Genomic DNA, 15000 nt, shown 5'->3' with positions numbered 1-15000 from the left:
GCTGGGCGTGGCCAATACGGCTGCGCCGTGTATCCAAACTGAACGCTGGCAGGTGTGAGTCTAGTACGGCACCTCCAGAGAGGGAAGGGGGAGGGGGGGGGAATGATGTCAGCGCTAGGCCACGCCTCGTTCTGCCTCTCCCTCTCCTCCTCTCCTTCATCCTCTCCTCCTGCATCCTCCCCTCCTCCTCTCCTCCCTCTCCCCCTCCTCTCCTCCTTCATCCTCTCCTCCTGCATCCTCCCCTCCTCCTCTCACCCCTCTCCTTCCCTCCTCCTCTCCTCCCTCTCCTCCATCTTCCTCTCCTCACCTCCTCTCCTCCTCCACGAGTGTGTGGGACCGCAGGGATCGGGGGGGGGGGGGGGGGCTGCTCTTATCAACTCTGTCTGTCTTTCTGAATACTGGATTCAGTCCTACTGGCTTAGTTCCTCCACTGTGTCAGGAGGGTTTACATGACCTGCTGGAAACGATGATCTTTAATTGGTGGGAAGTGGCTTTTTTCCTGATAAAACTCCTGAACTCTGAAATGTACTCCAGAGAATATCAGCTAGGAAGGCAAGGTTTGTAGTCTTTTCTAAAGACAGATTATTTATTTAGCAGTTTAGCCTACATGTAAATATTATTGGTGTATTTTGATCATTGCGTGATTTATAGCAATGTTATTTCATTACTGCACATTACTATTATATCTCATTTTGAGGTTTTGGATTCAAAATAGGAAGTGCTATTATAAAGATCATCCCAGGGGACGTCCCTCGCCCTGAATAATTCAGACTCCTGGACCAGGAGACATACCTCACCCTGAAGAACTCAGATTCCTGGACCAGGAGACATACCTCACCCTGAAGAACTCAGACTCCTGGACCAGGAGACATACCTCACCCTGAAGAATTCAGACTACTGAACCAGGAGACATATCTCACCCTGAAGAACTCAGACCCCTGGACCAGGAGACATACTTCACCCTGAAGAACTCAGACTCCTGGACCAGGAGACATATCTCATCCTGAAGAATTCAGACTCCTGAACCAGGAGACATACCTCACCCTGAAGAACTCAGACCCCTGGACCAGAAGACATACCTCACCCTGAAGAACTCAGACTCCTTGACCAGGAGACATAACACCCTGAAGAACTCAGATTCCTGGACCAGGAGACATAACACCCTGAAGAACTCAGACCCCTGGACCAGGAGACATACCTCACCCAGAAGAACTCAGACTCCTGGACCAGGAGACATACCTCACCCAGAAGAACTCAGACTCCTGGACCAGGAGACATACCTCACCCTGAAGAATTCAGACTACTGAACCAGGAGACATATCTCACCCTGAAGAACTCAGACCCCTGGACCAGGAGACATACTTCACCCTGAAGAACTCAGACTCCTGGACCAGGAGACATATCTCATCCTGAAGAATTCAGACTCCTGAACCAGGAGACATACCTCACCCTGAAGAACTCAGACCCCTGGACCAGAAGACATACCTCACCCTGAAGAACTCAGACTCCTTGACCAGGAGACATAACACCCTGAAGAACTCAGATTCCTGGACCAGGAGACATAACACCCTGAAGAACTCAGACCCCTGGACCAGGAGACATACCTCACCCAGAAGAACTCAGACTCCTGGACCAGGAGACATACCTCACCCAGAAGAACTCAGACTCCTGGACCAGGAGACATACCTCACCTTGAAGAATTCAGACCCCCAGCCCAGCAGATGTCCCTCACCCTGAAGAACTCCTTGGTGGAGCCAGCATCCAGTGTGCCATAGGCGATCTCCGTCTGCTTGGCCAGGTCCTCTGCGCTTTCGATGGGTGACACCATACGTTCCACGGTGAGGAAGGCCGCCAGGTTGGCTGTGTAGGACGAGATGATGATGAGGGTGAAGAACCACCACACACCTCCTACTATACGTCCTGACAGCGACCTGACAGGAGAGAGAGAGAGAGAGAGAGAGAGAGAGAGAGAGAGAGAGAGAGAGAGAGAGAAGACCAGCATGAGTTTGGCCAGCAGTACTCCAGATGACATTGGTGTAATGTGTAATTTGCATATATGTACAAGGTGCACATCAAAGAGAACAGTTATTTTAATATGAAGTTTTCATTAAATTCTTAACACACACACACACACACACACACACACACACACACACACACACACCATTGTCTGTCTGGCAGATCCATTTACACACTCTGAATTGGAGAAAGGGTCATGTGAAAGTGCCGCTTTTGTTAAGCTGATACACACAAATACCATAGTGCAGTAATTAATACAACACACACACACGCACACAAACTTTTTCAGCAGGTGCTTCCCTGGCCTTTAGCTCTCTACTCTAATGGAGAGGTTCAGAAAGAAAATAAGAAATAATAAATAACTGTTATTTCAGATAAAAGGCTTATTCAAAGAAGCATGAGTGTGTGTGTATGTGGATATGTGTGTGTGCATGTGGGTATGTGTGTGTATGTGGGTGTGTATGCATGTGCATGTGTGTGTGTGAGACACTCAGATGTGCAGCACCTACCTTCTGGTCATATACAACTAGAATGTAGCAATATAGTAGAGGGTACAATACAGGGTACCATACAGGTAGAGGGTATAGTAAAGGATATAGAGGGGGTATAAGAGAGGGTAGAGGGTATAGGAGAGGATATAGAGGGGGTATAAGAGAGGGTAGAGGGTATAAGAGAGGGTAGAGGGTATAAGAGAGGGTTGGGGTATAGGAGAGGATATAGAGGGGGTGTAAGAGAGGGTAGAGGGTATAGGAGAGGGTAGGGTTATAAGAGAGCATATAGTAGAGGGTATAGAAGAGGATATAGTAGAGGGTATAGGAGAGGGTAGGGGGTATAGGAGAGGATATAGAGGGGGTATAGGAGAGGGTAGGGGGTATAGTAGAGGGTAGGGGGTATAGGAGAGGGTAGGGGGTATAGGAGAGGATATAGAGGGGGTATAGGAAAGGGTAGTGGGTATAGTAGAGGGTAGGGGGTATAGGAGAGGATATAGAGGGGGTATAGGAGAGGGTACAAGAGAGGTCATGGGAGAGGGTAGAGGATACAGTAGAAGGTATAGTAGAGGGCACCATAGAGGGTTGAGTACAGGGTAGAGGGTACAGTAGAGGGTATAGTTGTCAGGGCTGGCTCGGATGCCAGACCATCTACCTCCACTAGGGGCACCCGAGTCAGCCCTAGACTACATCCACGCAATCAGCAATGATCCGTCTCACCTGTTGCCATGGCTTTTTAAGGAAGCTTTTGGAGACGGATCATTGCTGATTCGTTTTGGTTATGCCGGTACGTTCTCAGCCCTTTCTCTTGTCTCTTGTTACATTCTCAAGTTAAAGGTGTCTCGCCACCTTGTTCTTTCTCTCTCTTGTTCTTTTACTTATTCGAGTATTTATCTCCTGCGCCACTCTCTGGCCTATCTCAAGTTTTCCCCAAGCTTTTTACTTCCTATCAGTTTATCTTTTATTTTTGGGAAGTGTTTTGTTTTGTCGCGGCGTTTGCCTGCTGCCAGTCTTTCCCTGACGTCCTTAGTTTCGTTTTCACGCGTCGTATCTGTTCCGCGTTCTTTCTGTTGCCTGGGTTAGATTTCCTCCCGTGCCTAGACGGTTGAGTTTCATTTTGCGCGTTGAGTTTTTTCCGCGTCATTTTGTGTTTGAGTTTTTGCCACTGTTTGTGTATATGCGTTAACTCCGCGTTTACTATTCTCACATATTATTGTGCCAGATCGAGCCGGCACTTGGGTCCGCCTCTCAGTATATTCACGCGGTGGTTATATCACCATACCCGCCGCGTTACAATAGTAGAGGTTAATAGTAGAGGGCACCATAGAGGGTTGAGTACAGGGTATAGGATACAGTAGAGGGTACCATAGAGGGTTTAGTAGAGGGTAGAGGGTACAGTTGTATCCACAGAGACTAATAAAATATGTATTTAAAGCTTTACCATCTGTTTTCACAAACACACACACAGGCGCACACACACATGTAAATGTGCCATATTTTGTCAATTGTGATTTTTACCCCACAATCGAAATTTGTCCTCTGCTATTTACCCATATGTGCAGTTAGAACACACACACACACACACACACACACACACACACTAGTGATTACTAGGGGGCTGTGGATCACACGTGCCCAGAGCGGTGGGCAGCCCTAGCCCTAGCCCGGGGAGCAGTTGGGGTTAGGTGCCTTGCTCAAGGGCACCTCAGTCATGGCCTCAGGTCTGGGAATCGAACCCACGACCCTCCGGTCACAAGATCAGTTCCCTACCAGCAGGCCATGACTGCCCCATATAAGGTATGAAGTGCAATGTGATGTTGTAAGCCCAGCCCCAACCTAACCATCACCATTAACCCACTTTTAGTACTTTCAGTGTTAAAAAGCTGAATTCTGTAGCTTTGGTAAAAAATTCCCTTTCTGTGCTCCTGACATCGTAGCAGGTCCAGCCATGATTGTCTTTGCTTTTCTTAAACAGAGGAGAATGAGTAGTGAAGCATTTCTCTAGGCCACTGGGCCCTAATGACACCTTCAACAAAGAGCCCTGTCCAGGCTCTGGGTCTAATGGGGCAACGGTGCCGGGGTGTTAAAGCCAACTAATGCCACATCTGACTAATTCCGTAAGGCGAACATCCATTTATCTCCATTTGTTAATTTGGGGGACAGAAATAATGTGCCTGCGAAAAGGGAATAACATGGGGCGATGTGTTTAAAATGTGCTAGTGCAGTGAACCCATTTTGGTTTAAAAACGGCCTCCTCAGACATGTTATTGCAAACAGAAGTGCAACACTGTGTTTTCCTCATGCCACACGGGCACGTAAAGACGTGACTGATTTCTCAGAGTAGTGTTGTGCTAAAAATACATTTCAAATATAATCTTCCAATGACTGACTAAATGCAACCGATTAAGTTATGTTTTTGTGAGGTTCCTTGTTTCACAATACTGTTTTTGTTTTACATCATACTCATTCAAATGATCCTAGATGCAATGCATCATGGGGCCAGAAAACAATGAGGCTTTCGGACACCACCGTTACCGTGGAGGCTTGGTAACTTAGCAACCAACACACTGCAGCATATTCATGGTCATGTTCATAAGCTGACCTTGAAAACGTAAGGATTTTCTAAACAAGCTGAACAACGTTAATACACCCGCGTCAGTGTTTCATGGCTACAGGTGCTCTTCTGAACCTATAACATCTTCCACGTCTCGTACTGTGGTCTGTTTCAGCTACGGTACACCTAACTAACTTAATCAGAGAGCCAGAAACAACATTCAGTGCAACATTCTGTGTAGCAAGCAGAGAAATTGGGGACAGAGATCTTGTCCGCCTGCTTGTTATATGAGCCTGGAGCTTATGACAGTGAACCAAAGAACTCTTTGTATGTGGGTGGTGCATCTGAGTGTTTGCTTTATACCTGATTTTCTCTAGACATATATGTCTCTGTCGCATGAATGAATGTGTGTGTGTGTGTGTGTGTGTGTGTGTGTGTGTGTGTGTGTGTGTGTTTGTGTGTGTGTGTGTCCAAGTATGAATGCAAACATGCTGTCATTATGATGGCGTTGGCAGACAACTCCAATGAGAGGCGACAAAATCTGTCAGAGTGCTATGATGTGATTGGCTTTCCAGGACAGGGTGTGAAGGTGTAACGAAATAGTGTGAGCTTGTGTGTGTGTGTGTGTGTGTGTGTGTGTGTGTGTGTGTTTGGCCTTGTTAGCTCACAGGGTATTGTGTGACTGACTGGATGTAAGTCAATGTGTGTGTGTGTGTGTGTGTGTGTGTAATGGATATGAAATGACAAGCATGTCACTGTATATATGGACAAACCTAAATTCCCAAAAATTTCACAAAAATTAATTGGCACACACAAAGGGACCATCATAATAAAGCTGATTGTGTGTGTGTGTGTGTGTGTGTGTGTGTGTGTGTGTGTGTGTGTGTGTAAGGAAAAAACACACACATATGTCTTGTGTTGGGGAGCCCAATGTCTGAGTGTAGTGTGAAAACGGTTAACATTTCATCAGCTGTGTGGGAGGGTAATCTGCTGAGAATCTCCTTGTCTCTGTATACATTCTCCTCTTTCTGTCACACACGTCACACACGTCACACACGTCTCACACGTCTCACATGTGTGACTGACTGACTCATTTAGACGTCCGTACCAGAGATGGATGGAGCGTCCCGAAATTAAGTGTCGAGATGGATCCAGAAAGGGACAGGAAGAGGGGATGGTGCAGCAGGGTGGAGGAAGAGTGGAGGAAAGGTGGAGGAAGGTGACCGTCCCTGGGTCTCTATTCTCTTACGGTCACCCCCCCTAGATGGGCTCGACGATGGAAAATCAATTTGCTGCCGCAGGGATCTCGCCTTTCTGATACACACACCGAGGGTGGAGTGACGCGCATGCGCACACACACACTCACACACACACACACACACACACACAAACTCGCCCACACACACAGACGCACGCAGCGTTCGGCGTGGCTGCTGCAGTGCGCTCTGGGTGGCTTTTTGGTTAATGAATGAGATAGACTTGGCTTACACGCATGTGTGTGTGTGGGTGTGTTGAACTGCTGACCAAGCTATTTTCAGTGCTCACACTAGCTGTAAGGTTAATGCCAGTTCACTCATTATTAATTTATATTAAGTCTACCTTATGATGTAAACATGTCTAATATATTTGTAATGTCAGCTGACAATCAATGTCAATCAGCCAATCAATGAACTGACTGAGCTTCAGCAAAACACTGATTTAAGGCTTTTAATAATCATTCATTTAGTAACTGATGGTAAATTTAGAGATGGAATGTCTACAATCGGAGGACTTTTGTCATTCAAAATTCTGTAAAACAGAAGCTCACGTGCACACCACATGAGGTTGGGCATATGAAGTCTCGTGTATTCACTCTGGAAACTCTCAGTAGTTACGACCCGAATGACAGTAAGTTCTCCACCGTCATTCCCGCTGCCAGGACTGACTGCTCTCTGAAGAGACTGATGCTGATGTCATCAGTGTGCTGTGTCCTCCTGCCGCAGTGCATGCTGGGAGTCTGCAGGTGATAATAGACTAACAGATGGCACATTTACTGCTCATGTCTGGCAATCATAAATGCAACATGCACACACACACACACACACACACACACACACACACACACACATTCACACAGAAGTTATCTCTCACTCTGCCTTCGTCACACAAACACTCCCACGCATAAATAACGCACACAGGCATACACACACTCACACACTCACACACACACACACACACACACACAGATACACATGCATCACTTGTTCTCTCTGATTCCTACTAATTCTAGTTTTGTTTATTAACATAGAAAATGGGAAATAATGTCATTTGTAATGATAATTTCTCACCTTATATATCATTGTCACAGTAATTTAAAATGTTACCATTATTACCAAATATCAGTAATATAAACACTAAACAATCTAATAAATCTTTCTTAGAACTGCCCATATTGTGATTTACAGCTCGGTTAGTGGATTGGCAGCTTCTAGCAGGGCTAATTCAGTTCCATCTTCATGTTCACCAGATGAAAGTTTCACGATATCTGCCTTAACAACGTCCCATGTCAGTTTGACAAATGGGAGACTTCAGGTCATGTTGGAATGTTGGAACCTCCTCAGTAAACTCCAAACTCCGCCCAAATTGGACGTAAGAGTAGCTGTATGGTGGCCACGCCCACACCTGTGGCCACGCCCACACATGTGGCCACGCCCACACCTGCTGAACTGCATTGAAGGCTGCCGTGAAAGGCGTTCGTACAGAGGGCCACAATTTCCAGACCCGAAACACACAGGCCTGCCAGTGTGGCTTGACAGCCAGACTGATGGCAGTTTTGGGGAGCTCAGATACCCTCTTCATCACGTCTGCTCCAGATGCCAGTGGCCAACCCTTTTGCCACCTCACAGAGAAAGAAACTGCATAAACATTACATGAACGCTAACACCTGCACGAATACCAACACAAAGCCTGTCATAACATAGACGAGAAGAGTTTGATCCTGGTGCGCAATGCATTGCATTGTGGGTAGCCTGCTGCTACACACCTGACTCGGCTGATGAATGGCTTGGTAACTACCCTGTGAGTTGAACCAACTGGCAAAACAAAGCCACACACAGTAGGGTGGGCCCCGATCGTAGCTGCTATCCAAGGATACTTCCAATTGTTTGGTGATGGAGGGCCCTATTCCAGACGCCCGTGGCTCTTTAAAGAGATAGTGACAGACGGCGCGGGAGGGCCGGCCCAACTACGCCCGCCGTGGTGATTGGCTCGACACAAAGACACCCCCGCAGGCCTCCTCGACAGCACATATAGAGAATGGAGAGTTCGAGTTTAGCTCAGACTGGCTTCACGTGCCTCGGAGGTGTGTGTTAACTTCTCAGCGAGAAGCTGTCACAGCATGGGGGGAGGAATCAACCAGCGGGGAAAAAAAACCCACGTGGAGGTACAGCAACAGCGAGGAACGGGCCGCGAGCGGCTTTATTTAGAAACGTGCGAGAGTCTGTTTGAGAGTAATCGCTGTTATAATTTCAGCCTTCACACTTACAGTAGAATCAAAAATACAGGAATAACGTGCCGCTACAGCCGTGTGCGCAGAGTGACGGCCCTCACGCAGGGCACAGCGGCCCTTTCCCAGATCACACACGTGGCGCCCGCCGGCGTCTCCCCGAGAGCGCATCACACCGCCGTGGAGGGGGGCGCACCAGCCCGGCCAAAGGACTCTTCACTAAACGCAGAACTACAGACACGCCGGCGTTTCGCGCGAAAACTCGGCATGCGAGCTCAGCGTGAGGCGATATTTCCTGAGATGGTGGACGAGTGGGACTCCTGCCTCACTCCTGTGTTTCTGTGATTCGCTGGACCATGCGGGTTAACACTGAGGTCTGCAGGAAAGACGGTCTCCAGGGAAAAGGCCACTGACTTAGGGCGTACTCACACTAGGCACGGTTTGCTGGTTCCGTGCTGGGGCCCGGTTATACCTCCTCCCCACACCCCCTCTGGCCTGCACTCACACTGGCTTCAGCAACCCGGCCCGAGCACGCTTACGTCATCACAACGCCGCTTTATTTGGAAAAAAAGCGCGCTCGCACAACACTATGGAGTTCACGATTCTCTTTTTATTGTATTTTTGGAGTCGTTTTGGGAGTGCAGAAACACGGTGCAAGCACAGATTTATCGATAATTTTAACACAACGATTGTCTGCTAATCGCTTTGCCGCTATGACTGTTTAACGTGAGCGTCGCATCACTGACGTCATGTTTGAGTTCCAGCGAAATGAACCAATCACACGAGGCACCAAGCGGGCCCGGGCACGGATGGCGCTCACACTAGAAGCGAACCGTGCCCGAGTCCACATGAATCGTGCCCTGGCCCACCTCTTCAAGCGGGCCCGAGCACGGTTAACTGATCCGGGCCCGGGCACGGTTGGAGCGCTCACACTAGCCAAACGAACCGTGCTTCGGCAGGCAACCGTGCCCGGGCCCGGATCACAGACCCTAGTGTGAGTACGCCGTTAATGGTCTAGGATATGTTGGAACCGACACCAAAAGTCAACCTGGTCCGAAGGGAATAGCTGGTCACGCTTGAAAAAAAAAACCAATGCTGTTTACAGCTGTGCTGCCTTGCTGTTGATGGGATATGTTGTTAGTGTGTTATAATGTGGTAATAACAGTGCTACGCAGCAATAACACAGTAGCAGTGTCCAGTAGACAGTCACAGACATGATCATTGGACTTCTGGCAGGCTACAGAACTGAACACCACGGAACACCACAAAGACACAGACACCACTCGATCCATTTCAACTGCTGGTTGTTGACATTGAAATAAAGCCAAGCACAGCCTACAACCATGTTTTAAGAGTCTGAGCTTCAGCTGAAGAGCCAAGCAAAAAATGTTTACACATGTCCGTACGCACGCACCCGCACACACACACACACACACACACACACACACACACACACACACACACACACACACACCAACCCCACTGTGCCTGGGCTCTGCCTAGAGCAGTTTTCGCAAGCAGAACATCGAGCTTTGATGAGGCAAACTGTTGAAACGTGCTACCGCTAAAGCAGAGCGATCGTCGCTGTGTGTGTGTGTGTGTGTGTGTGTGTGTGTGTGTGTGTGCGTGTGTGTATGCGCGTGCTTCTGTGCACGTGGAACGTCATGTCGGGTCCCTGTGAAGAACTTGTGTTGTCTTCACGCACCTGAACCATGAACGCCTCCCGGCGTGTTCTACAACGACATCACGCACACGCCTACAAAACGGCCCACCTCGCACTCCATTTCATCTTCCTCTCTCTCTCTCTCTCTCTCTCTAATTTATTCGATTCCGCCCTCTAATGCTCCCTGGATGGTGGCCGTGTACGTTTCACTCAGCTGCATCCTGAGGTTATCAATAATGAAATGCTATATTCTTATAAATATTCTAAAAATAGTGGGTGGCCCTGTGGTCCGCCGCAGACTGGATGAAAGTTTGATAAGATCAGAGGCGGCCGCGAGGACCTGCCTGCTGGGAACAGCTCCTGTCCTATCACAACCGCGGAGCGACGCTGCAACTTCGGCCGCCGCGCTGACCTCAGGTCAGTCCGCAGGAGGACGCTCTTCTCTGTTCTCTTCTGCATGGCAGCTACGCCACTGACGCTGCGCGATGCGGGCCGGGAATCCGCGGCGGGACTGAGGACGATAACGTCTCCACTATGTGGGGAAGCCAGAGGGAACCTCCCATGGCAGGATCAGCTAAACCGGGCAGTTGATAGTTCCTGTCCTATCGGTTACTGATGTTAACGTGAAGCTTAGATAAGCACTTTTAGTTGTATTTACAATACACTTAATGTATATGTATGACTCCATGTCCATAAAATTCACAAAGAAGCAGTGGGTGTGTATGTGTGTGTGTGTGTGTGTGTGTGTGTGTGTGTGTGTGTGTGTGAGTGTATCAGAGCTCAGGAGGCTTCAACCTGGATATGATTGTACTGCATATGTGTGTGTGTGTGTGTGTTTGCATGTATGTGTGTAGTGTGGTGTACATGAATATCTATGTGTGTGTTTACATATGCTCATGTAGGCGTGGTGTATATGTAATTGTTTGCATATGCTCATGTAGGCGTGGTGTATATGTATGTGTGTTTGTACGTGTGTATGTAGTGTGGTGTATATGTATGTGTGTTTGTACGTGTGTATGTAGTGTGGTGTATATGTATGTGTGTTTGTACGTGTGTATGTAGTGTGGTGTATATGTATGTGTGTTTGCATGTGTGTATGTAGTGTGGTGTATATGTATGTTCGTTTGCATGTGTGTATGTAGTGTGGTGTATATGTATGTTCGTTTGCACGTGTGTATGTAGGCGTGGTGTATATGTATGTGTGTTTGTACGTGTGTATGTAGTGTGGTGTATATGTATGTTCGTTTGCACGTGTGTATGTAGTGTGGTGTATATGTATGTTCGTTTGCACGTGTGTATGTAGGCGTGGTGTATATGTATGTGTGTTTGTACATGTGTATGTAGTGTGGTGTATATGTATGTGTGTTTGTACGTGTGTATGTAGTGTGGTGTATATGTATGTTCGTTTGCACGTGTGTATGTAGTGTGGTGTATATGTATGTTCGTTTGCACGTGTGTATGTAGTGTGGTGTATATGTATGTGTGTTTGTACGTGTGTATGTAGTGTGGTGTATATGTATGTTCGTTTGCACGTGTGTATGTAGTGTGGTGTATATGTATGTTCGTTTGCACGTGTGTATGTAGTGTGGTGTATATGTATGTGTGTTTGTACATGTGTATGTAGTGTGGTGTATATGTATGTTCGTTTGCATGTGTGTATGTAGTGTGGTGTATATGTATGTGTGTTTGTACATGTGTATGTAGTGTGGTGTATATGTATGTTCGTTTGCACGTGTGTATGTAGGCGTGGTGTATATGTATGTGTGTTTGTACATGTGTATGTAGTGTGGTGTATATGTATGTTCGTTTGCACGTGTGTATGTAGTGTGGTGTATATGTATGTTCGTTTGCACGTGTGTATGTAGTGTGGTGTATATGTATGTGTGTTTGTACATGTGTATGTAGTGTGGTGTATATGTATGTTCGTTTGCACGTGTGTATGTAGTGTGGTGTATATGTATGTTCGTTTGCACGTGTGTATGTAGTGTGGTGTATATGTATGTTCGTTTGCACGTGTGTATGTAGTGTGGTGTATATGTATGTTCGTTTGCACGTGTGTATGTAGTGTGGTGTATATGTATGTTCGTTTGCACGTGTGTATGTAGGCGTGGTGTATATGTATGTGTGTTTGTACATGTGTATGTAGTGTGGTGTATATGTATGTTCGTTTGCACGTGTGTATGTAGTGTGGTGTATATGTATGTTCGTTTGTACATGTGTATGTAGTGTGGTGTATATGTATGTGTGTTTGTACGTGTGTATGTAGTGTGGTGTATATGTATGTTCGTTTGCACGTGTGTATGTAGTGTGGTGTATATGTATGTTCGTTTGCACGTGTGTATGTAGTGTGGTGTACACACATGTGTGTGTGTCCAGGCCGTGTCCTCCTACCTGGGCGTGAAGTCGCAGCCCTGCTGCATGAAGGCCCCCAGGGAGAACCATAGACTGTTGAAGATGCCAAACTCGTTGGGCGGCTGGATGGCAGGCTGGCCGTCGGTCCCCTCCTCGGACTCCTCCGTGTTCCACTCGTACGGGCTGAAGCGGCTGACCAGGAAGAGCACCACGCTCACGCCGATGTAGGCGAACACGATGCACATCCAGATCTCGTAGGCCAGCGGGTCCAGGAAGGAGAACACGCCCGGTTTGGACTTCTGCGGCTTCTTGATCATGATGGAGATGCCCAGACTCATGAAGGGCTTGGAGAAGTCGATCACCTCCTCCCGCACCAGCGTGATCGTCAGAGGCGCTATGGCAATCTCCGCTTTCTGGAAAGAGGGGGTACGGAATGGGAGAAAGGTCAAAGGTCAAAGGTCAAGACGGACCGTTCTGTGCAACAACAAGAGAGAAAAAATTACTGAATTACCACCTACAGTGTTAAATGATCATCTGCTATGTTGCTAGCAGTTTTCAGCTAACACATACAGTGTCAAATTCTTACAGTGTGAACCGGACAGATTATCCACACAGTTGAATTTTGCCTTCACATTTACATTTGCAGCATTTAGCACACGCCACAACACTCTGATCCGGAGCGACTTATAAAAAAGTGTTTTTTCAGCTACTGATAGAATGGCCAGTACAGTAGGGTAGAGTTCAAGATACAATAGTGTTAAACTAGAATACTGCTGAAATACAGGAAGCAGTGGTGATACCCAGAAGAAAAGCAGACTCAGCTTGTGTTCTAGACCAGACAATGATAAGTTGTCTTCACCTCACTTCACCTTATCTGACTGTTGCAAAAGAATTTTGGTGAAAAATCTTTGGTTAAAGCGAGAAATTCAATAAATCAACGCCACAATATCAGCGTGAGAGGTCATGAAATCAGCAACACAAAAATGAGTGGATCATAGTAGGAGATATGGTGGAACAGAGCACTGTAAAATACAACTTTGTAAAACAAGTTTCCCTACTGCTTCTCTGTGAACAGTAATAAAAAATGCTGTAGACTTCAGGATTGCATTGTAGTCTCAATAAAATATATATTCTCAAATAATGAAAATCTACAAATCGCACTCTAATAAATTGCACTCTTAGCAATGGTCTGTTTTGACAGTCAGGACAGAACTTTTAAAAAGCTAATTGATAGGGATTTTACTTGCTATGATAATTAGATGACCAAATGAAGAATGTTTACATATTTACATAAGTTTGCATTTTCTGGATAGATCACCAATAAGATGTACTTGTGTTTTGGCAGAAGAAGTGGTATTATGTGCCATTGAGCCACGGTGTTGCTCATAAAAGAGCCATTATGAAGATACCGTAGGTCTGCCAAAGCATTTTTCCAGCTTTTAGTCTTACACAGTGATACGCTGGATACGCAGGGGTAGATTTAATCGTGCCATTTAAAATAAAAGTCTTGCAATTTGGCAGAATCCACTCTGAGTCCCTATGCGAGAAAACCCAATTATCATGATCATTTTAATTGTATGAGCCAACTCATCCTAACTACAGTTGAAATTATTCCAGATCCCCCCAGAATGGTAAATGTCAAAATGGCCTCCAATTCAGTAGCCAGATGTCTTTATTTGATTAAGTAACTAGAATTTACTATTGTAGTCCAAAATGTACATTATCACAAGATACATGCAGAATTTTGCATGAATTAAAGAAGAAAAAAAAAAACAACAATATCCTAAACTGCACATACAGAGTTGTATTAATACCTTGAATAATAATAACAATAAATGAGCCGGCAAGATTATGGAGTCTGCACTTTTATGTCCATTCTCATGGGGTTCGACAAAGATGCTCCGCACACACACATGCTCAAAAGGAGTTGCTTCCTCGCGATCTTTACATCCGATGCGTATTGTTCTGTTAATAGGCTTCTCCCTTTTCCCTTTGGTCGTTTATTTTTTTATGCGTCTTTAATATCACCGAGGCGCGAGCCCCGAACTCTGATAGAGTGAGTTGGACAAGTGACATATTGCTCCGGGGTTAGCAAATAGCCCGTTATATCACCGGCGCTGAAAGCGCCAAGGACGAAAACAGGTCCATCATCTAAACAGGAGAGCCATCTACACTACTGTGAATCTCTGCTGTTCTACTGGTGGCCATTTTTTTTTGTTCAAACCGGGCACACAGGTCAAAGTAAGAGGGAGATGGGATGACACAGCCGGTCTTTCAAACGTAGCACTATTACGGGGATCTGTTTGGCCTTTCTGTACTTCTCCTATTACAGCACAGCAGCATAATTCCAGCTCGTCGAGCATCTCCGTGAAAACCGGCGTCTCGTCTCATTTATTCCTTTAACGATCATCCCGGCGTGATAACGTATCGTGTCGCAAGG

At 46.5% G+C, this 15000-nt stretch overlaps 1 protein-coding gene across 1 annotated transcript in view; it reads right to left on the bottom strand.

The window, feature by feature from the left end:
- Positions 1-15000, bottom strand: part of gria4a (glutamate receptor, ionotropic, AMPA 4a) — a 39065-nt gene that overhangs the window by 12859 nt on the left and 11206 nt on the right. Inside the window, exons 5-6 of the mRNA XM_076975985.1 lie at positions 12600-12973; positions 1733-1931 (exon numbers count right to left, since the gene is read on the bottom strand). Of these exons, the coding sequence (XP_076832100.1) occupies positions 1733-1931; positions 12600-12973 (573 nt within the window). The remainder of the gene's footprint in view (positions 1-1732; positions 1932-12599; positions 12974-15000) is intronic.

The sequence above is a fragment of the Brachyhypopomus gauderio genome, chromosome 16 (assembly GCF_052324685.1).
Source record: "Brachyhypopomus gauderio isolate BG-103 chromosome 16, BGAUD_0.2, whole genome shotgun sequence".
In the NCBI taxonomy this organism is placed as follows: domain Eukaryota; kingdom Metazoa; phylum Chordata; class Actinopteri; order Gymnotiformes; family Hypopomidae; genus Brachyhypopomus; species Brachyhypopomus gauderio.
This window is presented reverse-complemented; position numbering and strand designations above follow the sequence as displayed.